This window comes from Andrographis paniculata, unplaced genomic scaffold, assembly GCF_009805555.1.
Source record: "Andrographis paniculata isolate CXL003 unplaced genomic scaffold, ASM980555v1 Contig79END, whole genome shotgun sequence".
Taxonomy (NCBI): Eukaryota; Viridiplantae; Streptophyta; class Magnoliopsida; order Lamiales; family Acanthaceae; genus Andrographis; species Andrographis paniculata.
This window is the reverse complement of record NW_026137616.1, coordinates 1,918,667-1,946,286: the sequence shown is the minus strand read 5'-3', so window position 1 is coordinate 1,946,286 and position 27,620 is coordinate 1,918,667. Positions and strand designations below refer to the sequence as shown.

The 27,620-nt window shown below is 36.2% G+C and overlaps 6 protein-coding genes and 1 pseudogene across 14 annotated transcripts; 6 read left to right on the top strand and 1 right to left on the bottom strand.

The window, feature by feature from the left end:
* The first annotated feature begins 21 nt into the window (after window positions 1–21).
* On the top strand, window positions 22–3,191 carry LOC127240754 (NEP1-interacting protein-like 1). Its single transcript, XM_051259596.1, has 5 exons — window positions 22–301; window positions 741–919; window positions 2,108–2,191; window positions 2,282–2,449; window positions 2,543–3,191. The coding sequence occupies exons 1-5, from the start codon at window positions 133–135 to the stop codon at window positions 2,663–2,665; spliced, it is 723 nt and encodes a 240-aa protein (XP_051115553.1). The 5' UTR covers window positions 22–132; the 3' UTR covers window positions 2,666–3,191.
* Window positions 3,192–3,805: 614 nt separating this feature from the next.
* Window positions 3,806–4,939, top strand: LOC127240632 (uncharacterized). The gene is made up of 3 exons (XM_051259412.1): window positions 3,806–4,354; window positions 4,434–4,485; window positions 4,595–4,939. Exons 1-3 carry the CDS (start codon window positions 4,212–4,214, stop codon window positions 4,760–4,762), a joined length of 363 nt encoding a protein of 120 aa, XP_051115369.1. The 5' UTR covers window positions 3,806–4,211; the 3' UTR covers window positions 4,763–4,939.
* Window positions 4,940–6,003: 1,064 nt separating this feature from the next.
* Window positions 6,004–12,801, top strand: LOC127240685 (probable prolyl 4-hydroxylase 10). Of its 5 annotated transcripts, none has more exons than XM_051259488.1 (9): window positions 6,004–6,337; window positions 6,439–6,523; window positions 6,854–6,951; window positions 7,620–7,717; window positions 8,209–8,338; window positions 8,452–8,639; window positions 9,887–9,954; window positions 10,602–10,691; window positions 10,801–11,515. In XM_051259488.1, the coding sequence occupies exons 1-9, from the start codon at window positions 6,141–6,143 to the stop codon at window positions 10,834–10,836; spliced, it is 990 nt and encodes a 329-aa protein (XP_051115445.1). In that variant the 5' UTR covers window positions 6,004–6,140; the 3' UTR covers window positions 10,837–11,515. The 5 variants fall into 5 exon arrangements, 3 of the variants coding, with proteins under 3 accessions (XP_051115445.1, XP_051115444.1, XP_051115446.1); XR_007836352.1 differs by lacking the exon at window positions 10,801–11,515 and adding an exon at window positions 12,783–12,801 and having other exon boundaries at window positions 6,007–6,337; window positions 9,887–9,971; XR_007836351.1 differs by lacking the exon at window positions 10,801–11,515 and adding an exon at window positions 12,778–12,796 and having other exon boundaries at window positions 6,007–6,337; window positions 9,887–9,971.
* On the bottom strand, window positions 11,160–16,114 carry LOC127240684 (thiol-disulfide oxidoreductase LTO1-like). The gene is made up of 7 exons (XM_051259486.1): window positions 15,850–16,114; window positions 15,420–15,717; window positions 14,652–14,908; window positions 14,442–14,554; window positions 12,588–12,735; window positions 11,724–11,861; window positions 11,160–11,545 (listed from the first exon to the last, which is right to left on the bottom strand). The coding sequence occupies exons 1-7, from the start codon at window positions 15,985–15,987 to the stop codon at window positions 11,465–11,467; spliced, it is 1,173 nt and encodes a 390-aa protein (XP_051115443.1). The 5' UTR covers window positions 15,988–16,114; the 3' UTR covers window positions 11,160–11,464.
* A 183-nt stretch (window positions 16,115–16,297) lies between these two features.
* LOC127240687 (UPF0548 protein At2g17695) lies at window positions 16,298–19,336 on the top strand. Of its 4 annotated transcripts, none has more exons than XM_051259494.1 (5): window positions 16,298–16,353; window positions 16,698–16,771; window positions 16,868–17,038; window positions 17,116–17,314; window positions 17,983–18,380. In XM_051259494.1, the coding sequence occupies exons 2-5, from the start codon at window positions 16,713–16,715 to the stop codon at window positions 18,187–18,189; spliced, it is 636 nt and encodes a 211-aa protein (XP_051115451.1). In that variant the 5' UTR covers window positions 16,298–16,353; window positions 16,698–16,712; the 3' UTR covers window positions 18,190–18,380. The 4 variants fall into 4 exon arrangements, with proteins under 4 accessions (XP_051115451.1, XP_051115450.1, XP_051115449.1 ...); XM_051259493.1 differs by lacking the exon at window positions 16,298–16,353 and adding an exon at window positions 16,382–16,546; XM_051259492.1 differs by lacking the exon at window positions 16,298–16,353 and adding an exon at window positions 19,107–19,336 and having other exon boundaries at window positions 17,983–18,213.
* A 149-nt stretch (window positions 19,337–19,485) lies between these two features.
* LOC127240683 (cation/H(+) antiporter 2-like) lies at window positions 19,486–22,575 on the top strand. Of its 2 annotated transcripts, none has more exons than XM_051259484.1 (4): window positions 19,486–19,680; window positions 19,829–20,827; window positions 21,019–21,935; window positions 22,046–22,575. In XM_051259484.1, exons 1-4 carry the CDS (start codon window positions 19,528–19,530, stop codon window positions 22,329–22,331), a joined length of 2,355 nt encoding a protein of 784 aa, XP_051115441.1. In that variant the 5' UTR covers window positions 19,486–19,527; the 3' UTR covers window positions 22,332–22,575. The 2 variants fall into 2 exon arrangements, with proteins under 2 accessions (XP_051115441.1, XP_051115442.1); XM_051259485.1 differs by having other exon boundaries at window positions 19,537–19,684.
* Window positions 22,576–23,499: 924 nt separating this feature from the next.
* On the top strand, window positions 23,500–27,343 carry LOC127240081 (serine/arginine-rich splicing factor SR45a-like; annotated as a pseudogene).
* The last annotated feature ends 277 nt before the right edge of the window (window positions 27,344–27,620 follow it).

The window sequence follows — 27,620 nt, the reverse complement described above, 5'->3', positions numbered from 1 at the left end:
TAGATACAGTTATTGGGGAAATAAAACCTAACAACAAACCAACCCCTCGATTCCCAAAAGTAGAGATTCCTTCCTTCCGCATCGCCAATCTGCCAATGAGAAGAATCCACTGTTGTTGATGATTCCATATCCATGGCCTTCTACGCCTACCCATCCCGTCCTTTCCCCGCCTCATCTACATCCCCATCACCCGGATCTTATCGCCCTCTACCTTGTAGGATCAAAGAATTCGTCCGATGCGCTGTTTCCGCTGTAATTGGGAATGTTTTCTCCGCAATCTTCACATTTTTCTTCGCCTTGGGTATGCTTTGATCTCTCTCGCCTTGTTTGTTGTAATTGAGTTCGTGTGCATGATGGTTGCTGTTTTTGATCCGATGTTGTTGTTCGTCTGTGCGATCTATGAATGTGTTCTTCCTCTGTTGGTTTTCCGATGATAGTTGGGCTGATTTTTTTGCTGTCTCGTAATCCGTAAACCTTGTTTGGCATTGGTAGTTTTTGAATTGGCCATTTTTGGATCTCTTTGGCTGGGGGTTAGGTAATGAATCTTAAGTTTGTGAACTAGGTTTGAAAATTTCCTTCAATTTGGGGTTGTTTATCTTCTCCGCGTGTATTTGTGCTGAATTTTGTATTTGAATGGTTTGGTTGATTTGGAGAATTGTTTGGGTGAGCAAATGCAATTCTTAGTAGTTTTTTTTTTTTTTTTTTCATGTTGATGAAGGAACTTTGGTTTGTGTTTGCAGTAGGTACATTGTTAGGAGCAATGACAGGAGCACTGATTGGCCAAGAGACTGAAAGTGGGTTTATTAGAGGAGCTTCTGTTGGGGCTATTTCCGGAGCTGTTTTCTCTATTGAAGTCTTCGAATCCTCGCTGCTGTTATGGCAATCTGATGAATCTGGGCTGGGTTGTCTTCTCTATCTGGTGAGAAATTACACATACTTATTCCTTTAATAGTTGCATTTGTGCTGTGTTAGTTCGGTATTTGTAGTTTCGTTTGTAATTGGATTTATCAGGTGCACAACCTACACACGGCACTTTTAAATCAAAACATCGAATAGGAAACATATTTTGGACCTTTTGCATTCCATCTGTGGCTGCCGATCACAATCTGTAAGGAATTCACTAAAATTGGTTAATATAATTATACGACTCAATCTAGGATTATTGTAGCTTGTCCAACTGTCACCGGGCTCTGCAGACTGTGGCACTGGATGGTTCAATTAACCGATGGATCTTTAAATCATATTGGGCATAACAAAGCCTGTTTTATCCATCTTCAACTCTTTGCCAAGATTTCTACTGATTCCTCTTGGTTGATCATAAATGATAGGATACGAGTATGGAATTATATTGGATTATCTATTTTTAATTATACTTATCATCTACTAAAATTAAATGTTATAATGAATGTAAAATATCATAATATTGAGTAAATCAATAGATCAATCTTATGCATTAAATAAACATACTAGTGTAACGAATCAATAGTGGCTCTGAACATGATATCTACAGAGTTTTACTTCACCAGTATTGGGTGTTTATGATATTATGAATAATATGATTTTGATTCATGTCATTAGGTTTATTCTATTCCATTAATATCCTTCGAGTGATATATTTTCACCACATACTTAAATGGCCTAAGAAACTCATAAATTATGTGTATATAGATTTCCACACTTGTATATTATGTGGCAGATTCTGTTATAATATTCGTTCTCTTAGTGCATGTTTAATGATGCGATTATAATTCCAGATGACTATTTTGTTACATAAATTAGCTTAGTTATTATACAATGGCCTATTTTTAATCAAAGCCCGAATCCTTCATGTTAAACATGTGGATTCAATATTTCAATTTTTTTTTGTTTTTGATTTTCAAACGATCCTACCACTCAACACTATGACAATGTTTACTTTGCGGTACTTTTTAATATTGATGTTGTATTTTATAATGTAATATCGAAGAGTACATCAAAGTAAACGAGCCCTGTCATGATTGCTAGATGGCTATTTCCTTTTAATTAACTGCTGAAAAAATTCTAATTCTGACTGGTCGAATGGGTGTCCTTATCGCTAAATTATGACTTCTAATCTACTGGTGTCTAGATCGATGTCATAGCCAGCCTTCTAAGCGGCAGACTAGTTCGTGAACGTATTGGTCCAGCAATGCTTAGTGCAGTGCAAAGTCAGGTATGAGTCTGCTCGATTGCCTTCCATTTATATTTTTACCAATACTCGAATCAGTTTCATTGACTCGGATAATTTCCTTTTACTGATCAGATGGGAGCTGTTGAAGCACCGTTTGAAGAAATCCCCAACCTTTTTGATACAGGCGGGGCAAAAGGTTTGTTGGTCGACACTGTCGAAAAGATCCCGAAATTCACAATCACTGGAGATGACAGCTTTGATACTTCCGGCGAGGGTGTCTCTTGTTCTGTTTGCCTTCAGGTGCTCTCCCCCCCCCCCCCCCCAATCCCTTGTCTGATCTTTCACCGATTCTTCGAACTGGTTTAATGAATCCGTACTTTTTTCAACACTCAGGACTTTCAGCTGGGGGAAACTGTGCGACGTTTGCCACATTGCGACCACATGTTTCACCTACCTTGCATCGACACTTGGCTGGTGAGACACGGTTCGTGCCCATTGTGTAGACGGGACCTCTGATACTTGTTTTGCTGAACACTACACGAAATGCCGGTTCCATGTAAGTCGTAGGACTTCCTTTATTTGATTGACGACCCCACCACATCCCCCCCCCCCTCTCCCTCGGTCGTAGAGTACATTTTTGTGTTCCCTTTGTGATGTAACCTTGTATGTATGTAAATTCGAACACCAGCTTGAGCTCTATGTTGTGTCTGTTGTATAAAATGAAATTTTGACTTGTGCTGGTGTTCCCATGTTGGTACTTTATTATGTGTCCTGATTGAGTGTTGTTGTTGTCGATATGGATTGATCCTATGGTCGTTTTGTTTGTGTTAGTAAGGACCCGTGCTCTATTGGTTAAAATTCGAACCTTTTTGCGCTCATTGTAGCGTAGGTTATGCTCGTTGCGCATTGTTTTGTTATAAAAGGTTTCGGTATAAAAAATGTGAAACGTAGTACTTTAAATGGCTTCTAAGGTAAAATGTAGCAATTTGGCATATGTACTAGACCTGCATTACATATGTTCATTACTTAATTGTTGTTTCTATTTTCGAAGTTAGTGTTTTATTTACACTTGAAATTATGTATAAAATGTATTGAACAATGTGAGACGTTGAAGAGTTTCTTGTTGAACTAAATATGAACTTTGTTGAAAATTGGGTTGAGATTTATTTATTTTTGGTAACATTGGAAGCTGTAGCCACTATCCAAAAATGTATACTAGATAAATCTCCGCCCGAATTTAATATCGGATAAGTTACACAAACCATATCTGACAGGTAGATTTGGAGACGTCGGTGTTTGAACTTATACCTCACGATCACAAATTCACTTCCTAACCATCAGGTCGAACTGACATAAAAGAAAATATAATTTTGCTGAAAATAAAAAAATAGTTTTTTTTTTTTTTTTTGGTTATATTAGCTGAATCACGTGTGTCATAAGTTAAAATAAAAAATGCTGGCACTGTAATAAATAAATAAATAAAACTTACAAAATTTCTAATACTACCAAATCACATTGATTGCAATACAATGAACACTCACTGTATCAAATGAATTCATTTCACCATACAATTAAATTAGCTCATTTTATGTCTAAATTTCAGTGTGTATATAGCAATATATATATAATAAAAATAAAAAAATAAAAGATTAATTAACCCAAAACGTGATGAGATCTCATGGCACAAATGAAATGTAGGAAAGATAAGAAACAGAGAGAAATTAGGAGAGACTGACTAAGCTCACTCCACAACTGATCTCATTTCTCCCTCTTCATCCTCTCATTAACTTTTTTTTTTTAATTTAATCTTCCCATTCATCGATCTATCTATCTCTCACTCTTCTGCCTGCCTCTCTGCTATTGTCATTCTCATGATATTTTCATACACTACAATATACATACCTACATACAGTGCACTGTGCATATAATAATATGGCTATGCAAAACAAATAAAGGAAGAAGCTCCGATCTATCGTAGGCAACCGGCTGCGAGGCGAGTTAGGGCTTTTTCTATTTTGTGTGTTTGTTATATTAATTAATTTGATTGGAAATCGAAAACAAAATGCATCACCTGGATGTGAAGAATAGCGTGAAATCGGAGAATGTGGATGCAAATCCTCCGGTGTGCCCGAAGCCCCGTCGCCTGAGATCCACCTCGCCGTCGCTGCAGTTCCTTGAGCATTCCCTCCTTCGCACCAATCACCAGTAAGATTATTTTACGTTACTAATTTTTTTCAAAATAAATATTTCTGAAACTGTTTGATTTGAATATCATATATTTCAGGCAAACAAATTGTGATGGAAGGAGAGGCATTCTCAACACTATTGACGACAAGGTAACTGGATCTTATCGATATATATATTATCCCGCGATTTAGGTGCACATTTTTCCACAATGTTAAGTCGATGATTAATATTATAATAACGAACCTGATAAACACGCAGGTGAGAACGGATTTGGAAACAGAGTTAGGCGGGGGCGGCGGATGGTGGTGCGAATCTTCTTCTCCGCCGAGAAGATGCGAGAATCCTCTAGTCCACGACAATCACTTTCTCCAAATACGTCGCCACACCTACACGGATGTCTTCCCGTCGTACAAAACATCGGCCTAGGGCTAGGCTAGATCACTATCATCTCGTACATATGTTACAAATTTGGTGTAATTCTTCGATTATCGTCATGCACCGGGTTTAGCTCGAAGGAAAGGAAACCCTAATTAGGGTTTATAATATCGTATCATATGTATGTGTTCAGTGAGTTTTTTAAGCGCATACAAGACAACGTAACTGTTGAATAACGGCTACTGTATATGTGTCAACATATCCCATTGTAGACTCAAATATTGTTAAGAGGGTGTTTTTGTCATTAGCTTTCAATAATATATATATATATATATATTTTTTTTTTATCTAAATATTTACACTCTTTACACAACCACTTATTGAAATTTTAATATATATTTTTTCTATTTTAAAGTATTTTTTTTAAAAATTATTTTAAATTGTCATATTCAAAAGTATTTATTTTAATTGTAATAAAGATAATTATACAATAATATAAAAATATTGTTAATTTTTACCTAAATTATAAATATATCATTACACATATAATTATTTAAAACGTTAAAATATTTTACACACTTTTATTAATTAATAAAATAATAGTACTATTTTTCTGAACACATGACCTCAAACGGGTTTATTCTGCTCAAACGGGTTTATTCTGCACCAAGTTATTCCTTACAAAACTTCACAAGACGGATAGACTTTTTTGTTGGATGAAAGTGTTTAATGTTATTTTTGATGTTTTTTAGATTTGATGAGATTTTTGTCGTTGAAAATTTAGAATTATAATGTTTTCTTTTCTAAATAAAAAATAAAAATTTAAAGAAAAAAGAATTCAAAAAAAGTATTTATTTATTTCTATACCTATAAGTTATGTTTATACAAATTTTAAGAGAAAACTGGGTTTATTAAAGTCCTATAGCTAGACTAAAGATAATTGATGTGTTTGGTTATTATTTCAAATAGTATAGTTTTTCGATGTTTAATACAAAAATTTTAATTTAAAAGAAAATGTTATAATTAAAATATTATTTAAATTAAATTTGAAATAAAAAATTCAAAAAGTGTGTGTGTTTATTTTTGGTTTAATTTTTAAAAAATACAAAGTCAAATTATAATTTAAGAAATTTTTGTCAAAATAAACACACTAGAATTGATAAGAGTACAAAATGTGGTAGTAAAATGTAATTGATGTAAATGCCGGCCCGATCCGGCCCGAGTGGAACTCACCGACTCTGTACGGACGGAAAAATATTAATTTGTCTGGCGACAAGAACAGCAACCATTTGACTTGACTTACTGAGAGAGTACGTACGTACGTATTTGTACTTCTTCCCAAAATGATCGCTTTGGGGGTTTCACAAATTCCGGACTCGGAGGAGCTGTTGGATTCCGCCGTCCAACAATTGCCGACTTACCATCAATTATGGCGGGGAAGAGCAGGCACCACTACGGGAGGATTGCGCCGCTGCGGAAAGCGGCGTTTCTTTGTGCGCTTCTAATGGTATCGTTCCTGATTGCGATCTTTTTATCTTTCGGAATTTTCTCCTTTTCCAGCGGCAATTCCAAGGATTCTCCCGAGGTCCACGATATCAATTCCATCGCTCGCAATTTAATTCGATCGTAAGCGCGCTGACCTGCTACGGGTTGAATTCTGGAATGTTTTGTTTACAGCTAGGGTTTTAATTGTTATTTGCGTGCTTTGGGTTGGTTGATTGTTTCAGAGGTGATGGAGATGGGGAAAGTAGTGATAAGTGGGTTGAAATTGTTTCATGGGAGCCTAGAGCCTCCGTTTTCCATAATTTCTTGGTAATTTCTGATACTCGAATCTCTTCTTAGTTATCAATCCTTTGTTGAAATGACCTGTTTTTATCTGCTCAGATATTGATCTGTAGTGAATCATTACTGTGACAGGTGAGTTTGATTAAAATGCTACAATTGGATGATTCTTTTATCTTATTTTCACCTCAAGATTAGTTATTAATCATGAAAAATGCATGGGAATGGTGAGACAATAATGATAACGATCAAGCTTGGAACATCTGCGAAAATTTTTGTTTTTTATTTTTTTCAGAAAGTCGTTAGCATGGTTTTATACATCAATTATGTTTGCTGAAATCTTTCCATCCTTTATGGCAGTCAAAAGAGGAGTGTGAATATCTTATCAGTGTTGCAGCGCCACATATGGAAAAGTCGACTGTTGTTGATTCTGACACTGGGAAAAGTGTAGATAGCAGGTATGCCGACACTCATCCATAATTAAATATTCAGCAATCCTTATTTGAAATTTCTTCATAATTCTGCTCCGCTGTATGAATAACAAAATGATTACCAACATAGATAGTGTGACACATATAAATAATCAAAAGCTTTCTCACGTGTCTTGTGGCCATAATCTGGTCCAGTCATACTCAAACAAGACATTTACTTGAAGGACCACAAGTAAAATAATAGAAATTATTATGAGGAAGTGGTGGAAATAGTTCTATGACAGCATAATTAATAAAATAAATAAGGGTGAATTTAAATTCTTGATCCAAAATGTCAGAAACAGATGTCACTTTACACACAAATGCAAGATCACTATTCATTCTAATGTGGCCTGCTTGGATCTAAGTTTTTCTCAGTGGTGCTATTTGTGCTGCTTCCATATCACTCATGTATAAAATCAACATTGGTTCCGTCAATTTCCTTAAGTGCCTAATTTCATATTTGACCTTATATTAGATGATCTGTCCCAAGATCCACCTTTGGACAATATTGATTTGGCTTACTTTTTGTGTCTGTTTTGCAAGTATATTAGTCTGAAAGAAAGTCAATCATTTTCTATGTATTTTTACTTTTAATCATTTTCTATGTATTTTTACTTTTCTTTCTACTTGTCATATGAAATTTTTTCTTGCAGAGTGCGTACAAGTTTTGGAACATTTCTTGATAGAGGTCGTGATGCAATCGTGCAGAAAATTGAGAAAAGAATTGCGGATTTTACCTTTCTCCCTGTTGGTATGCACTTATTACTTAACAGAAACAATATATTATCTTTGATAAGTCATAAATGAAATTTTATGTTTACAAACATTTAGGGGTCATATCTGGTGGATCAGACACTATGTAGAGTTGCTTAGGGATTCCAATGGATCAAGTAAAAAGTGGAACTTGATTGGACAATACATTATGTGTATCTTTTTGATGATTGAACTCAACTACAAGCATGAAGCTTATAAGTTACATCATGTTTTTAGAAACTTCTTATCTTCTTGTGAATCATTGAAGATTTAATTTTCGATCACAGTCGTCATACCTTAGCAAAAGTGCGATGCTAGTCCTATTTAGTAATAACAGCCAATTTTGGGCAATATCAGTATCATGTTTTTTACATTATCTTTAAATTTAGCAATTGTCCTGGATAGCTGCTCCTTTTTTGGGTTTCATGTTTGATGTGTTGGTAATATTTACATTCTGAACATACTTTCACTTTCCTTTATGACGAACAGAGCATGGTGAAGGTCTTCAAGTTCTCCACTATGAAGTAGGCCAAAAGTACGAGCCACACTACGATTATTTTTCAGATGAATTCAATACCCAGAATGGGGGCCAGCGCATTGCTACTGTTCTCATGTACTTGTAAGTGACCTTTAAAGAAAAAAAAAAACAAAACAAAAACCTAAGCAAAAAACATCCCATTTCTTTGTTTGACATGTGCTCCTTGAATGCTTGGCTTCTATTGTGCATTACAGGTCAGATGTTGAAGAAGGGGGAGAAACTGTATTTCCAGCTGCCAAAGGGAACTTTAGTTCTGTGCCCTGGTGGAATGAGCTCTCAGAATGTGGAAAAAGAGGGCTTTCAATTAAACCCAAAAGAGGTGATGCACTGCTTTTCTGGAGCATGAACCCAGATGCATCGTTGGATCCATCGAGCTTGCACGGTTAGTTGTGGTTCTAGTCGTGGTTCTCTACTCTATTTTTTACTCTTTGCATCCCCACTAATTTTCAATTGCTATTCCTAAAAAATTACTCTCTCCGTTCCAGATACCGTGTCTGCTACACTGTAGACACTGTATTTTAGGAGGGGTGTAATCAGTAAATAATTAAGAATGTATTAGTGAAAATAATTATTCTATAATATAAATAATTATAAATTAAGATTAAGATAACTAATTAGTTTAATTAAAATTAAAAAAAATTAAAAAATTTAAAATGAAATTAAAGTGTGTAATCATTTTCCAAAAAAGGAAAGTGACATGGTATGTGGGACGGACATAAAAGGCAACGTGGACATGGTATATGGGACGGAGGGAGTAATAATAAACAATAGCTTATATTTACTTATATATAAAAATTATATTATATATTGTGAAATATTTTTAATTAAAAATTTATGTGAACAAGTATATAATTCTATTTATAATAAAATTTAAATTGATTTATTTTCAAATTATTAGATTTAGTTTTAATAATTTTTAATCTATATAAATAAATTTATATTGAAATAAATTAATAAAGTAGGGTACATTAAAAAAGTAAAGTACGAGTATTGTAAGGAATTTATTAAAGAAAATATGAAAAGATCATTATTTATTGAAGTAATAAAATTGTGGATGAATAAAATTGTTTATTATATATGATGCATAAGTTACCAAACATTAAAAAAAAGAATAGTGACATAATTATCCGTCCCGAATGGATTAATTAGGGTGTGTTTGTTTGGGGGTTTGGATTTTGAGTTGAGATTTGAATAGTAAAAATTTTGAATTTAAATAGTTGTATGATGTGATATAAATAGGTGTTAATGTGATGTTTTGAATGAAAAAAATGATATTTAGTATGATATAAAAAATGAAAAATAGGCGTTTGATTTGATGTTTTTTGGGGGAAAAAATAGAATGAATTAGTGGAAATTAAATCCAAACCCCCAAACAAACACACCCTAACAAAATCTATTTTACTTCCCCAATTTAAGGTTGGTAACACTAATAGGTTAAGTAATCATTCTTGTGGTATAATTTTCAACAATGTACATAAAAGATTGTGGGAATATGCTAATGAGTTAATTGCCCAAAGATTTATTAAGCTCAATGACTAGAATTTGATGAGATATTGCAACCGACTTCTGAAAATGCAACTTACCACGGCAGTATCGTACCAACATGCTTATAGATATGTTCTCTTGCAGGTGGCTGCCCTGTCATAAAGGGGAATAAATGGTCTTCCACAAAATGGCTGCGTGTACACGAGTACAAGGTCTAGTTTGCAATATGGTAAATCAATATACGATAATCTTATTTACTGTACACATACATGCATGCATATCTAGTGCCACAAAATATATGAATATATGTCCATTGCAAGTTAGTTTTATTTGAGCAATTATTTTAGTTGTGATCCAAATAGTGCTGAATTTTCAATTTGAATTTAACTTGTGGCAATGTTAGTCTCCCAATATGTTTTAGCCATCAAAACTAACATAATTCACTCATGCTATGTTAGATTACTAGAATTCGTGCTGAGAGCTTAGAAAGTAATTAATACTATATGAGTGACTCATTAGTTTTGACTCATTATTAATACTATGTTCTGCATACAGAGTGATCAAAATTAGAAATTCTATCTACGGCTGCACGCCTCTCTATACAGTCTTGGTATAGCTAGCCGTGGAAACTAGAAGTGAATCAAAGAATGGAAATGAACAAAATTAAAGTAAAACACCTGTAGGTGAACTTTACATGAGGACTTAACTAAATACTATAAAGAAACCCGAGCTTAAAAAAAAAAAGAAAAAACAGAATGTAGCCTTACCAGTGCATAAAGTAGGTTCTCGCCAATAGGAAGTTAATAATGTTGTTTGAATGGGACTTATGGAACTAAGTCATTTTGGATTTGCATTGTAGTGGACTATCGTGGGTAAGGATTTCGCACCAATATCGTTTCTCGTCAAAGCTAACCTCCCATTCAGGGATGCCATCTCAGGAACTGAACAGGTATATTGTAAAGTTATTGCAACAATCGGGAAAGTATTTAATGACATTACTATGGAGTCTGAGGAATTTTTAATATGTAGAAATTTTGAAAAAGCTGATAATAATACAGATTACTGGTTCACACGCTTGGTTGGAATGTAGCTGAGGCCCTTCTAATATATTGAAGTAAAATGAATACGAATGTGCATGTGTGTAATATGAGAGAATTATGTGTTGAATCTGGTTAAAAATATTGTTGTTGAATCAACTAATAACGTTATTTATTTAACAGTCGTAAAAGAAATAGGTTGAATGGTACAAAATATCAGCACAATGTCGAGCTATTGAACAATGAACTATGATGTAGATATATTGAGTTTAAACCATAGATGTATCATTTTATGATGCTTATATATGGATCTAGAGAGAATTCACTGATATTTAATTTTGAATTGTTCAATGTTTCTACTGGAAGGTGGGAAAAATGAATCAGCACAATCCTCATCTTCAATATATATGTGTGTATATATACAAGAGTAGTGTCGAGTAACAGATACAGTTTTAACAGCAAAAACTAACTAGAGACGTCAAAGTTACTTTATCTTGCTCCCTCGATCATCTTCCACTGATCTTCCATCCCTGTTGGATCTTTCTACAAAAGGAAATGCTTACTGGAAATAACAGATTCCATTCCCCGGGATACCTATATTGCATCTGCATTGCCTACCAAGATAAGCTACTAATAATGTAGATGCAGAGCAGGGCACAAAAACTGTGGACAATATCGAAATTTTTTATCTTGATTCAGTAAGCTTTTCAGGTTGAAATCCAGATATTGCAGCTAGCTCCGACAACTGCTGCTCCCCATTCAAAACCTGCAGCAGATTTAAGTATAATCGACAGGTCCAAAATGGTAGCAGAGAATATATAATATATAGCATAGATGAGAGAGTTTGAAAGGCCAGAAAAAAAAAAAAAAAAGTTATCGAAAACACGAAAATAGGTCAGGAATTCTTCATACATCTATGGAAGAAAGATATCATGCATACATACCTGACCATTAATAATCCAGGTTGGGAACCCTTCAATTTTAGCATCCTGACATGCCTTAGCCACTTTAGTTTCTTTGCTTGCTCCATCAGGGAAGCACTCTATGTAGTCCAATAATTTTGCAGCTTCACGTCCGAATATCTTCCAATATCACAATCCAATAAATTTGATAAAAAAAATAGTTAGCACATGAATTGTTACATTTACTTCCTTTACTCAAGTATCATAGTTCAACTATTGAGGTTTTCACTACAAGCAATAATATTAAGGTCATTGGCTAGTTGCCCGCCAAGATATCGGGGGTTTGTTTCTTTTACCTCAAAACCCCAGATCTGTACTATTTGGACCCTGCGTTTCCAAAAAAAAAATACATTTTCTCCTTTCACAAATCATTCAATCATACATTATTTTAATAACAAACTCATCAAAGAAACACACCGATTTCACTCTATGGATCTTTGATTTTTTTAGTAGAGAATGGAGTTTAATACACTAATAATATATAATCTACAGAAAAATGAGCAATCATACCCATCTTGCTTGCGGGTTTATCTACATCGAACCAGAACTGCCAAAGGTGTACTATCATGATCCCATAATATAGAGAAGTAAAAAGTTTTAAGGATGTTTTTATATATAAATATTATTATACATGGATATAGGATTGAATTTTAATTTTAATAAAAGTACCTGAAGCATCAAGTATATTTCCACAGTAAGAATCTATCTTGATTAGGATTTGGATTCTAGAAGGTTGGGTTAGAATGCTAGTTTATATATATATATATGTATGTATATATTGCTTGCATAAAAAATTGAAAGTTTTAACTATTCACTTAAATGAGATCCATAGTTTCCTAACAGTACCTCCTTCTGTTCATGGCAATGTGTACACCAAAAAGCTCCATATAATTTGGCTCCAATTGAACGTAGATGATTAGCTAGAGAAATCGCCAAAGGACTTGATTTTGTTTGGACCTCCGTTTCAAAATATGGAATTTCAATATCTGCCAATCTATCAAACATATGATAATGAAATTAACACAGAAATCAACAGTGCAGATGCTCGCGAAGTATATGCTGCAGACAATTTCCTAATCAAAAGTTCAAAACAGATTGTGGACAAATCTATGGGATGACACATGGACAAACAGTAAGGAGATATTTAAGGTTTGAATAGTTCGAAACAACCATTGCCATGGGGTTAACAAATGTGAAGCAACCATAGAAAATAATCGCAGGTTAAATAATTGGAAAATAGATTGGCTCATTTATTGTGTTACTACAGCAATGCTTTCTAGTTAATTATAACTTCACACACAATTTTGCCATCTTATTCCACAACAGACATCCCTCAGTATTGTATAACTCAGCTAAAAATAATAATGAGAGTAATTTTGGTAAGTTTCCATAATAAGAAAAGGCATAATGAATGGAGAAAAAAACAATAAGGTTGGAAAAGGAAAAAGAAATCTGAGAATTATAAATTAACCATATGCCCATGTAAGCATTCTGAAGACAACATTTAGACATATTTCGAAAATTTATTGATCTTGAAAAAGCATGGAGCATAGTTAATAAAGATGTATAGCATAGACGTTAAAAGGATAAAAGATAAAAGCTAACAGCTATGTGCTTGCCACCTATAGGAATATCAAGCTATTTTCTCAAATACCATAAATGTGCCTTGAGGCCATTGTCTAAATCATCAATGAATTACTGAACACATACAAATCTAACCCGAGAATTAGATTATATGCAGACATCTATATCAATGATCAATGAGACAGCAAAGAGAATCAAACATAAACTTAGAGGGAGGCAGTAGAATTGAAATATACAAATCACTAGAGAAGCATCCAAAAATTTCAGTGTTTAAAATCTATACTCAAAAGAAAATAGAGTAATAAGGAGAAATGCAATAATCACTCAAGCATGTATAAATGGATTGTGTTGTCCATATTCTAGAAATCTTCAAAATTACTCTATTTTCATTGGTTATTATAGTGTTTCAAAGTTTAAATTTTAATTAAATATTAATATTTGACTATAAATTATTATAGTAAATATAAATCTTCTAATGTAATAGATATATTTGTATACTCAGTCAATATTTTAATATGAAAATATGATAACATTTTCTTCACATTAATATTCCTTTTCTGCAAAGCACAAATACCCTCAACATAAAAATGACCATTTGTATTTTGTTCAGACTATGTGAGTAATATCCTTTCCCCACAGTCCTTATTGTGACACAGACCTTTACAAGGAGAGCTTGGGATGACTTTATTTTATTTTATTCTTTTTTCACTATAGCTTAATGTGAGCAAACTTTAAATACTCTCTCCATCACCTAAAATGTGCGCAAACCTTTGGGTGTATGTTTTAATATGGGTGTGTATTTATTGTTTCTTTTTGCTTTTATAATAAAAAAAATACAAAAAATATGATTTTTTTACTAAAATAGTAAATATGAATATTTTTAGATGACGGGTAAAAGGAGAAAGTGAGCACATTTCTATGTGACAAGGATATGGTTGATTTAGGAGTATACCCGCATACTATATAAGGCAAACTCACATACAAATGTCCCAATGCAACCATCAAATGACCAGCCAACAAAAAAGCCAAAGCAAACAAACCTACCTTTTATTATAGCACACCTCAATTTATCTTAAAAAGCCATCACTTAAGGATATGATTGAAGCATTTAGTTACCTTGAGGGGCCTGGTTGTGCAACATTATAAGATGCAGTCAAACTAACAACGACCAGACAAGCTATGAATAGCTGCAAGCCCAATACACTTTGTAGTTCTTGTAGCCTAAACCTCTGCAAATCGAACCAAAAATTCTCTGCGATTGTTAGTCATAGCACAAATCTCTTAACATTTTCAAAAGAAAGAATAGTGATCATGTGAGAGAAAAACCTTTAGGGTGATGAAGAATAAGCTGAAGGATAATATCGCTGATGTCAAACAATATATACACAGTTCTCCAACAAATTCAGTATTCAGAATGTACAAGAAATATGCACTAGCAACTGCCATGGAACTAGTTACTCCAAGTAAGATAATTTCACCAGAAGTTTTCTGCGTCTCAAATGTCCTTTCCGTACCACCCAATTGGAAGCCAACAGCCGTGACTAGACCATATACAAGCATGCCAATCAATGGAAGAGGGATGCCTAAAGTGAAAAGCATGGATGTTAAGATTCTTCTTAATTTGCACCAGAAAATAGTACAGAACAAAAAAAGATATATGAAAAATAGAAAAGGAAAGAAAGAAAATAACAAATATAGGGATCATCAAACAGGAATATCACCGCCGAGTGAATATGCATAAACATGTGCCAAGAGAAAAACCCCTAAAACCAACATAAATGTTCAACTAGAAATATCAAGAAGAGCTTGTGACGCATTATGCAAAAGAGATTCAATTGACACAAAGAAGATACTATTAGCAGGTTTCATTCATTGTTAAAGCATGTATTAATTCAGCAGGCAAGCACAGAAGATACAGAATGGCAATTGATTTCAGCATTTCCAACCAGAGCACAGAATTCTCCATTCAACAGGTATTGCATGAAATGCAACAATCCTTATGCCCTAGATTTACAAAATTAAATTCAGATGCACAAAGCAAACATTATTACTACGCAATTTCAACTTCAAGAGCAACTAAGGCCAGAGGAGTACCAAAGACATTAGAGTAATCACTGGTGAGGATGGAGGTGCAAGAGCCCCCTCCCGTCGGGCAGAACGCGTCCGTGTCGGCGAGCTTCAGGTAAGTCAAATATCCAGTCTCCAAAAACCCAATTCCTCCCAGACCTACTAACCATTTGTAAACTGAAACGCCTGAATCATCATCGCCATCAACAGTAGCAGAAGAAGACGGCGTTTCCGACGAAGAAGGCGATGACACAGTTTCAGCCTCGGTTTGGTCGGCTTGCTCACTGCGCTCCGACACGCAACTAACTCGAATCAACACATTCCCCTGCCCACCGGCAAAAATCAGTTACAAACTTGCAAGCACCACCAATTGGCAGCAATTCAAACGCACGGCCACACAAAAAATGAAAAATATGAGGGAGAAAAGGGAGAAAAGAGAGAAATCAGGAACTCAAACCTTGAATTGGGGAAGAGAAACAGCGCAAAGGGAATGAGAAGCAGCAACAGTAGCAGTAGCAGAAGAAAGATTTGAAGCTCGACGAAAATAAATCGAAGGAGATGATATCGCCGAGCAGCTCGCCGCCGCCGTCAACATTAGCTCCTCTACTCGGCCGGCGCACTGTACTGCGTTTTCGTCGTCGTCGACGGCGGCGTTTTCTGGCCTATGAAGATAGCAGAAGCGATGATTGGTTCTTCGTTCTAACCAAAATTTCTGAAAAATTAAAATAAAATAAAATAAATGAATTTTTATAAATAGAACTACGATTAAATTAACAAAAGCCCAATTAAATATATCACTCAAGCGCAAATACACTATGCTCAGAAAGCCCAATTTGTGGCCCGGCCCAATTATAATATTCTCAAATAGCCGAATTATCTACCAGCCCGGCCCAAGATTGAAGTCCATCGTCGTCTTCAACAGCTCTTCCTTTCTGCTTCGACTTTCTCCAAATTTGGTAAGGTATGTGTGTTTGTTGGTTGTTTCCTCTTCAATTTGGTCTTTCTCCGTGCAATTATTTTCTGCAGAGATTTATGCATCTTATTAAATCAATTGAAGACTCAAGCACATATTATTTTTATTTTTTATTTTTTTATTTTTTGCTTGTCAATGGATGCAAATTCATTTTCATGTCATCGCAGCTCACAATCAATTAGTAAGCTGCTGAGGTTTAGGATTATATAGATATAAGTGTTTAAACTCATGTTCATATTGGAAATAATTTGTTTTTAGCCTCGCCTAATTCGATCTTCCCTACGTTTTTGTTGTTGTTGCTCTTATCTTTGCTACACAAATGTCTGTGCTAGGAACTGCAGATAAAGATGATTTTCTTGTGCTGGTCTCGTCCATCTCAGAAAGAACAGAAAGCCTGCATTGCAATGTAACTTTTCCTGCTCTTTGATTTATATATTATATATACCTTTCTTATGTTATTTTTGAATGCTTACAATTGCACCTCTCATGGCTTCCTCAACAGGTCTGGTTCCTTCAATTATCACAGTAATTATAATGGTGCTACAGCTGAACCTGTAGTTACACTAAAAGAGAAGCTATCAGGCAGTAGTTTCTTTGTAAACCATGCTCGTGTGTTAGTTGGCTCAGGTCTCGACACTTTCGAGAAAGGCAAGAGTGCTCTGCAGAATTGGAGGTTATGTTTCGCGAAAGCCATGAAGTCAATAGCATTATGTTGATTGCAATTCGGAACTGATTGTTGTTGTTTTGCAGGCATTTTAGTTTGAATTGGGCATTTGTCGATCCAAAGACTCCTATTCAGAGTGGGACGAAGATCTGTGTGTGTAGCAAGGCAATTTTCCCATGGCTCATGATGCCATTACAGGTTATATATGTTGATGAATCCAGAAACTCAAATTTTGACGCGGCTTCGTTTAGTTTTGGCAGTGGAACTCTTCGAGGACATCTCCTGGTAATTTATCTTTCGATTTTCAATCATGATGCTGTTTATGATCCCTCTCTTCATATTTCAATATGGTAATGGACATGAAAGATATTATTTCAAATATGCTCCTAGTTCTTCCCATTTCCGAATTCTGTATGGCAATTACTGTTTCCTGTAAGATTAGATGATCATGAGAACAAACCTTCGAAAAACATACAATACCTGTGGTTTAGCTTTACTCTATTAAATCAAATTTTGGACAATGATTTTGTAGCATGGATGTGGATCATTTAAAGTTGTATCCTGCGGTTGCTTATATAAATATTGACTGAAATCAAGAGTCATAGATCTATTGCTGATGATATAGTTCACGAAAATGTATGGATTATGGAAGCCATTCCTAAAGGATATGGTGTTTTCTTGGACAGATCGTGTCGCGTAAAAAATCAAAACAATCATAGCTAAGAACAAGGTGAACCTTAAATGAGCTGTCTCTTTTGGCCCCATTTGGTATTGTCCAAACTGAGCCCTTCGAACTAACAAGATTCACATATCAGAACAAACTAGGAATACTTTAATTCCATCATGTGCACAGTCAAGACACTGTTATAGCTACTTTAATTCTTGATTATTATTGTTGTTGTTTCAAATTCTATTGCTATGTGTGGCCAATGAATGGTTGGTATGGAATGCAGGCAGGCGAAGAACGCTTCTCGATCACAATGGATGAGAAGAACAATGTTTGGTATGAAATACTTTCATTTTCGAAGCCTGACCACATCCTATCAGCAATCGGATATCCATATGTACTAATGATGCAGAAGCGGTTCACCCGCGACTCTACATTAGCAATGCAGAAACATTTATCCCCCAAGTTAGAGGATGCAAGTAGTGTTCCTTGAACAAACCACCCTTTGCTTCTTATGGTATGTCTGTAGCTTATGTGTTATAATATATTTGGCAATTTTTCAGCACCATTAAAGCTTTTGTTTATACATGTCTTTCTTTAGTATTGTGTTTTGGTTTTACAATAAAAATAAGGAAAAATTGCAAAAAATAAAAATGTCCTGTATTTAGATCCCATTATTATTTTGAATATATATATTTTTTTTATTTTTACAATTTATGACATATACTTCCGACATTATTTTTTATTTATGATGCTGAAAAAACGCAAGTGACTGTCATATGGGCCTTTGTGTCATATCCAGTGTATACGTGGATATATACCTCGGTCATTATCTTTGCCCATTAGCGTCGAAAAACAATTTCTTCCCGGGTTTGTTTGTTTGTTTGTTTTTTTTTTTTTTTTTTTTTCAATTTTATCCAATTGAACCAATTGTCCTATGATTACGTGGGCGATGATACAAGCAACGACGACGTCCATGTATGAGCTGGTCATGACACGAAAGCGCATACGGCGTTTTTCGGCGCCTAAAGATAAACATAATTTTTGTAGTACTAGTAATGTTTTAAATTGTGAAAGTGAAAAAATATATATATATATTTAAAAATGATAATTCAACATGCAGATTTTGCAATTTTCTTTAGAAATCATTATTGTATCTAATATTTGATATTAGAAATTAGATATATTTTTGTAAGAATTGTTGTCTACTATAGAAACTCTTGAACAAAATACTGTATGTGAACATGGGCTATGTTTGGGCGTAAGTTTGTACGCTTATAATTATTAATGACTTTATTTATGTTTTAAATGAAGGGTTGATATAAATAGAAATTCAAAGAATAGATTTTGATTAAAAAAAAAAAGAAAGAAATATTAAAATCTAACATTGTGTAATTTGATGTAGATAAGCAGGAGGAGAGTACAAGAAGTGGATATTGTGTTGCCAACTTGCCATCCGCCAAACACGCCCATCCATGGCTAAATACAGAAGGGTTATTTCAGCAAACCGCCTGCAGTCCCAACGGATTTCCTTTTCTTTTCTTCATCATCTCCACAGCCTAAAATTAGCAAACCAGCGTCGGAGAGACCAGACTAGAATGTCGCAGAAGCGATTGTGGGAGGAGGAAGAAGAAAAAGAAGAATCGGAATCAGAAAAAGAAGACAAAGAACGAATACTACCGGTGCTACTGCTGCAGCGCCATAGCCGACCCTGTTTGATGCCAGGATTATCCCTGTCTAGGTCTGGCGTGTTTTTAATTTGTATTTTGGATTTTTAGCTCGTTGATTTCGCTTCAAGAAGGAAGCAATCAATCGCGGCCGTCGGAGAAGAATGGACCACGATGGCGATTGCTTCAGCAAGGAGGAGCTTTTCAACCCCATCCTCGCCATGGGCACGCAGGTTTCCTGTCTGCTTGTCATCTCGCATTTCTTCCAGCTTCTGCTCAAACCCTTGGGGCAGCCGGCGCCCGTCGCGCAAATCCTCGTAAGTACGTCACCAGAACACATGTGGATATACATACATACAGCATTCGATTCAATTCCCAAATTTTGGTGAGAAATTTTTTGTGTCTAATTGTCTATTTCAATCCACAAATTAGGGTTCTGACATTGCATTTTTTGGCTGACCACAGGCAGGATTCGTGCTGGGGCCATCCGGTTTATCACACATAGATGGGGTAAAGGGTTTCTTCTTCACCATTTCTTCTACTGACTACTATGAAACCATGGCTCTCTACTCCAGAATCATCATCATGTTCCTGATTGGGCTGGAGACTGATGTCCCTTATTTAAGGCGCAACTTACGCGAGGCCTTCATCATTTCTTGCTCAAGCAGCTTCATCTGCACCGTTTTTGCCTTATCTGTGACCACTTTTATATTCCAAGAGATAGGAGGCCATGGCTCTGTGGCTGTGATGGCCTTAACGCTCTCCATAATCTTGTCGAACACGGCGTCGCCTTTCGTGTTGCGTCTGGCGCATGATCTCCGGTTTGCAAGTACTGACATTGGGAGGTTGGCTATATCCTCTTCCCTTGTGGCCGACGCTTATGCTGTGTTTTTGTTGATCATCATTTCCAAGCAGAAGCACCGCTACAATGGCCTTAAGTGGTTCTTTTACGGCATCCTGCATTTCATTGTGATTATATCGGTTATCCTCCTTAACATGCACTTATCGGATTGGCTCAATAAGAGACACAGGAATCTAAAGTACCTGAGGAGCACAGGAATGTCTGTTCTTCTGGCTATCTTATTCAGCGGTGCCACCATTCTCGAAACAATGGGATTCAGCAGTGTGGTTGCTTGTTTTCTCATTGGCGCGACATTTCCAAGGGGCGGCAAGTCATACCGGACACTCTTGAATAAGCTTTCGTATTTTGTCCACAACTTCGTTCTTCCCCTGTACTTGGGGTATAGTGGATTCAAGGCGGACATTACACTTATCAATTCTTTCCGAAACTTTGCCATAGTTATGATCATTATACTTCTGAGCATTGGAGGCAAAGTAACTGGCACAATAGCTGCTTGCCTTCACCTCAAAATCCCCCCAAATGAAGCCGTACTTCTCGCTTTCTTGATGAACTTGAAAGGCCATGTCGACTTGCTTGCTCTGTCCGTTGGCTTGGAGAGTACCGTAAGCGTCTTTACTTGCAATTATCATCAATTCCTTTTCATTATCATTAGAATTGTTAAATGATCATCTCACTTGAATAGCGAAAAGAAGTTTACAATATAGTTCTATAAGATATCTAAGAACAAGTTCAACTGTGGCAGCAATGCTAAGATGCGCTGAAATGGGAAATCGAATGTTTTTATTTGTTGCAGGTAATGTCAAGCCAGGTATTCTACAACCTGATGATAATAGCCGTGGTAATAAACTCACTGATTTGGGGACCTGTAATAGCCTTCATGGTAAGGAGAGAGACTGAGATCTTTGGTTATAAGCATATAGCTTTCGAATTTCAATCGCCTGAGAGTGAATTAAAACTGCTGGCTTGTGTGCATGGTCCTCGTCCCGTGGCGACCATGATAGGACTGATTTCGAGTTGTAGAGGGTCTGAATCCGTTGCTATTACTCCTTACTTGATGCATTTAATCGAGCTACCGGAAAGGACCAAAAAGAACTTACTTTACAATCAAAAGGAGGAAGATGAACTCAGCGACGATGATAATTATGGCGGAAATGACGTGGTGGAAATTAATGAAGCCGTGGATATCTTTTACGCCGAAACTGGGCTACTTATCCATCAAGCCAAGATTGTCGCACCTTTCGCTACCATGTACGCCGATGTGTGCGAATTTGCAGAGGACAAAAGATCCTCTATCATCATCCTACCGTTTCACAAGCACCAGAGAATCGACGGGAAGCTCGAATCTGGCAAGGAGGGCATCAGGGCTACAAACCAGAAAGTTCTGTGCCACGCCAAGTGTTCGGTCGGCATCCTCGTCGACCGTGGGCTAACTGCTAGCATGTCCCATATGTCGGGAACTGGCTCGTTGCAACACATGGCTTTGCTGTTTTTTGGTGGTCCGGATGATCGTGAAGCGTTGGGGCTCAGTAAACGCATCGGGATGCACCATCACATCAACCTCACGGTGATCCGGTTCCTCCATAGGACGATGCCGATGGAGAATAGGGAAATAGACGTTGCTCATAACGAAGAGGATTTGTTGATGGCGATCACGAACCATGCATCGGAGTATGACGCAGACAACGCTGCCATGACCGACTTCTTTAACAGGTATCCTCCCGATTTCGACGTTTCAAATAGCTTGATTCAATATATTCGCGCATTGATCATGAATCGAGATTTTTTTTGTTCTAACGACCGGTTACCATCGACAAATGCAGCTACGTGACGTCGGGTGTTGTAGGGTACGTCGAGAAATACGTGGAGGACGGGAGGCAGACGGCGTCGGAGCTGAGAGACATGTCGGAAATGTATTCGATGTTCATTGTGGGGAAAGGGAGCGGGGGGAGCTGCGTTTTGACGAACGGGATGAGCGATTGGGAGGAGTGCCCGGAGCTGGGGAAGGTGGGCGATTTCTTGGCGTCGTCAGACTTCGATCTTTGCAGTGGTTCGATATTAGTTGTTCAGCAGTACAGAGCTTCCAAGGGTGGGGATGAAGATCAATGACAGAGAATTTCTTTGGATCTTGTAAGTCATTTTTTATTACAGCAACATACAAATTATATATACATTTGATTTTGAGAAAGGAAGGAAGGGATGATGGGATATGGATTGATGATCGATTAATAGTGAGTGAGTGAGTTTAAAAGATTGGTTTGGATGCTGATTCTCATCTGATGTCTTCATTTGAATTTGAATTTGAATGTGAATTTGAATTGTTATTGTAATGTAAATATTTGGAGTTGTTGTCTGTCTTGTTGGATGCTATGAATACTTGCTTGTAATGTAATGATAATGTTGTATGAGATGTTTGAGCTCAAGTGGGCCGGGTCGACTTGGACCCGGATCGGATCCAGCTTGTTTTTAATCTAGTCCAGAATGGGGACCAATTTAAAAAATAGATCTGAGTTTAGTTACGAGTCATCAGATGGATTCTCTCTCGACTTAATAATTTAGAATCAATTTGGGCCCATCGACCTGGACCGCTATGCTAATGAGCATATTTTCATGGTCTGACTCATAATCGGTCCGTTATACTAAAAATTTTAATTGATTTTTAAGTTGAAATTAATTTAATTCAAATCGTTACGGTCCTTGGATTAATATTTTTTTTCAAGAAAAACAGAGAGAAATTTTTCACTAAGATTTCAAATAACACTCCGGGCCTATCCATATGGGCAACTTTGAGTTGGAGTTGGATTTGGGATTGAAATAAATTTTTGAGGGTTTGGGATTTAAATAGTTGCCCTCTTTTGCCCTAATTTATTTATAATTTCTCTTATTATCGTAACTATTCAATCTCTAGTTGTGAATTGATTTATTATTTAAAGTATTGAATTATATAAAATTTTGAATTGAATATACTTTTACAAAGTGCAAAATTATTTATTTGTTTTTTTTTAAATAAAAAATAAAAATTATATCATCATTATTTATTGTTTTATCTTACAATATTATATTTAAAATATTATTTAAATAACATACAAAATCAATGACAAAATCGCTTGTTTGTTTTGTTTTTAGTTTATTTGAAAAAGAAACACACACTTCTTTTTCTTGTTTTTTATTTACACTTTTTACTTATGAGTTATGAGGAGCAAAATGCACAATTCACTTTTCATGTGGGTTATTTCGAAGTTAACTATTTAAGAAGGGTGTAAACTGCAAATAACTGAAACATTAAACCCCGAGATCTTTCTTTCTCTCGCAAATCGAATCGAATAAATATTTGTATTTCGATTTTAAGAAAGTTTGAAAGGTCAAGGAGATTGCAGTTTCACCTTGTGAGCCAGGCGAAAGGGTTTAGGGTTTGTTCATCTCCAACTGCTGCGCTATGGTGAGATCTCTATCTGATTCAATAGAATTTGGTCTCGTTTGTGTTTTTCTCCGGATGGTAGATGTTGATAATATCGTGAATTTTGATTATTTTGCAGGCCGATTCTCCTCGCAAACGGTAAGACTTTTGTATTCTGTTTGTTCTTTCCGATTTTTCCCTCGTTAGGTTGGATTTCCGTTTCCTTATATTTGTCCTTGTGTTTCTGATCTATATGTTGGAGTTCGACGGCCTTTAGGGTTTTGTTTTATTTATTAGGTACGATTCTAGGTTGGATGCTTGTAATTTTTGGTCGCGCAATTGTTCCGAGTTAGGCTGCTTGTTTGATTTAAATGTCAGTAATCTTTTATCCTTCCGGGTTGTAACCTTCGAGTTTTGTCTCCTTTTTGTTTTTGGTGGTTCATTTGTGGGTTTTCATTTCATAAGTTATTTTGGTTATATGATGCTTTAAAGCCGTGTTTGATTCGATAGTAGCATGTTGCATTGTTGTCACAGCGTCGCCATGGGCCCGCCATGGCATCATGGCGCCTTTTAGGGGGCACCGCAACACTTCGCCTCGCCTTATTACAGAAGAGTGTTTGGAGGTGCTTAAGCAACGCCGTGGCAACGCCAGGGCGATGCCATGGCACTGGAAAGGCTAGCCCAGAGCCTTGTAAAGCCAAACCCAAGCCTCAAAACCGCTTCGACATCAACCTTGAAACTGAACCTTAACTTGTCATCCTCTCTCTCCCCTCTCATCTCTCTCCCTGCTCTCTTCTGGTCTAGTTGCTAATGTTCACTGCTTTGTGCAGCCACTCCCCTTCTCATCTCTCTCCCCTCTCTTCTGGTCTAGTCGCTAATAGCCGCACATCACATCATGGAGTTTTTTTTTACTATTTCTTATATTTCTTAATTTGTTATCTACTTCATTGCTCTGGTAGTTCTATTATTCATTTATTATACTATTAATATTAGTCTTTTGGGTTTTACATTATTATTTATTTTTAAATTTCAAATTATTTATTTATTTTTATTTTATTTTGTATTTTCTTGGCATGTTACTATAAAATTAATAATTATAGTCATTAATTTCTTATAACATATAATATATAAAAGATTTTATACATGTGCGCTGTGTTCGCCATTTTATCGCCATGGCGGTATGGCGGTTCACAGGCGCCACGCCGCAAAAGGGCGCCGTGACAACCTTGGCATGTTGGATGCAGCTGTGATTGTTCAACCATTGGAATGTGAGAAGTGAAATTTATGAAATTTGTCTGCAAGCTTTTTTAAGTTTACATTAGAAGGAAAATCCTCCTTAAAAGGATTTTCCCCGTTTTGATTGGGAGATTGCGTGAATCTCTTTTGTTATTAAATGACTAAAGCTTTTTGAGAATATAAACTCACTTGCATCGGTTATAAATAAATAAATATAAACTGTGTGGTAGCCTGGTAGGTCTGTATTCATATTTTTGGGAAGATTTAAATCTATGGACAAACAAATTACTAATAATCATTTTATTTATGATATAATTCTATGTTGAACTTTGATGTGGAGCAGTTTGTGTCGTCCATCAATCTACTATGTTGAACTTGAGAACTTATGTCATCGAGTTGATTGGATAGTTTTTCTCTTTGAATGTGGTGCAAGCTGATTACCGTGCAATTTCTATTTTCCATAGGTTCCTGAAATACTTGTATCTTTTAGGATCCAAGAAGTTATAATTGTGATGTTCCCTTCCAATTATAGTTGACAGTTAGTACAGCCTAATGCAATCTGTTTTTAGGTATGCTCGCTCCCCTTCTCCATGGGAGCAAAACTCAAGATCTAGATCGAGGTCAAGATCCCGGTCCAAATCTCGGTCTAGGTCATGGTCTAGACCTAAGGAAAGACCCAGGTCCAGGTCCCGGTCCAGATCTGCATCAAGAGGTCGTAGCAGGTTAGATGCAGTATTGTGTAATATGTTTTGTGTTGGTCAAACTCTTATCCATTGACAGTAATAGTTATGAGTGTTGTTGCTTTACCTCGGTACCTGTGCAGGGTTGATGCTGGTAACCCTGGTAATACTCTTTATGTGACTGGCTTATCTACAAGGGTTACTGAAAGAGACCTTGAAGATCATTTCTCTCGGGAAGGAAAGGTTTGATCTTACGCATAAACACATTTTAATCCTGGTATGATGAAATGCTGAGCAAAGTAAGGCCAGTTTTTTCTACATAGAAGATATTGAAGCTCTATTGATTTGTTGGTACCTGTAGATATAACTATAACTTATTGGTTTTTTATTTATTTTAATCTTATAATCGTTCTGATGTTCTTTAAATACCTTTTGCATTTACTGGAACCACTTTTTTGCACTACTCATGTTCTTTACGGCTCCATTCTATAGGTGAAATCAGTATTTCTGGTTGTGGAGCCTCGTTCTCGAGTATCTCGTGGCTTTGCATTTATTACTATGGACTCCCTTGAAGATGCCAACCGCTGCATCAAACATCTCAACCAATCAGTGTTGGAAGGCCGATACATAACTGTTGAAAAGGTAAATCACTAGTCTGGTAGAAACTGGCGTCTGATCTGGCCACTTTGTTAAATCGATACGTTTGACCTGAAGGTTTTCTGGTTATATTCAGAAGATATTCCGTCAGCTATGTTGGCAGAAATCAAAGATGATCAGTCCCATCCATCGCCACAAGCTAAAACAGCTTTTCAATTGCATCTGATCAACAACTAAATAGCATCTTTATTGCCCAACAACTATACAACCTCAGCAAACAATCAACTCTCAATTAATCAACGGTCTTTGACAACATTGTAATCAAGCTTTTATGGTATCACATACCAGGCATTGATATCTTCTTTGTCTTCGTGTTTTCTATAATTTTATTAATTAGGCAAATGTGTCGTAAGTGTGCTTTTTCCGAGTCACCTCAAGCGTGTGTTACTCTCATATGCATTCTACAAAAGCTAATTAGAGTCGTATGTGTAGTTTTCCGAGTCTTTGTCGTGATGGTGCCTGCAGAATATGATTTTTCTCTATCTCTACTCAACCTGTCAAATGTGCTTTAATTTAAGTAGATTACACGAAGTAAGACAATGTATATTTATCTTTTTAGTCACGGAGGAAGCGAGCAAGGACACCCACTCCTGGTCACTATCTTGGGCTCAAAAGCAGCACTCGGGGTGATGGTGAGTTGTTTTGTGTCATTACATGGGGTTACCATTTATTTTGACATGAAAACTAACATATTGCTTTGCTGAAGGTTATCGTGGTAGATACCGTGGGGGTTCAAGCCGTGATGATTATGGCCCCCGGAGATCTCCAAGGCGCTCCCCTTACAGAGGTGGACGGGATTACTCCCCTAGACGGTCCCCATCCGGGGGAAGGTACAGAAGAGAAAGGTCCAGGTCATTTTCTCCTGTTGAAAGAAACTATGCACGTGGTTCCCGGTGAAAAGGTACCATCAAGCTAGTAGCGATTGCTTTTCTACATGAGAGTTGTTGTGAGGGCTTTTAAGTCATGTTTGCTTAGGTTTGAGATTCCAACCTCCTCTCGATTGCTATTTGTCTCTTATTTGTTATGTCTTATGTGTGTTCTGCTCTCTTGTCACTTCTTTAAGACCGAAGCATTTGGTTTATTTTAGGGTTCTGACTCCCGTGTGTTAGCTACATGTTTCTGCAATATTAATGTTCAATAGTTGGCTTGTCTATGGTGTCGTGGTGCCTGCATGTTTAAACACATTTAGATAGAAAACATCCACTGTTTTTAAATTTGCCTGGAGTCCTAGTGCAAGTCACAGGAACACTTTCTTGCTCTTTATCAAAAGTAGATTTCATATATATATATATATATATATATAAAGTAATAGGGTAGATTTTATAGAACAAAAATATATACAACTTTCAGTTAATTGATTATCAAAGTAAATAAGGCCGAATTATCACCTCTGCCTCCAATAATAACCACGAAACTCACATACAAAGA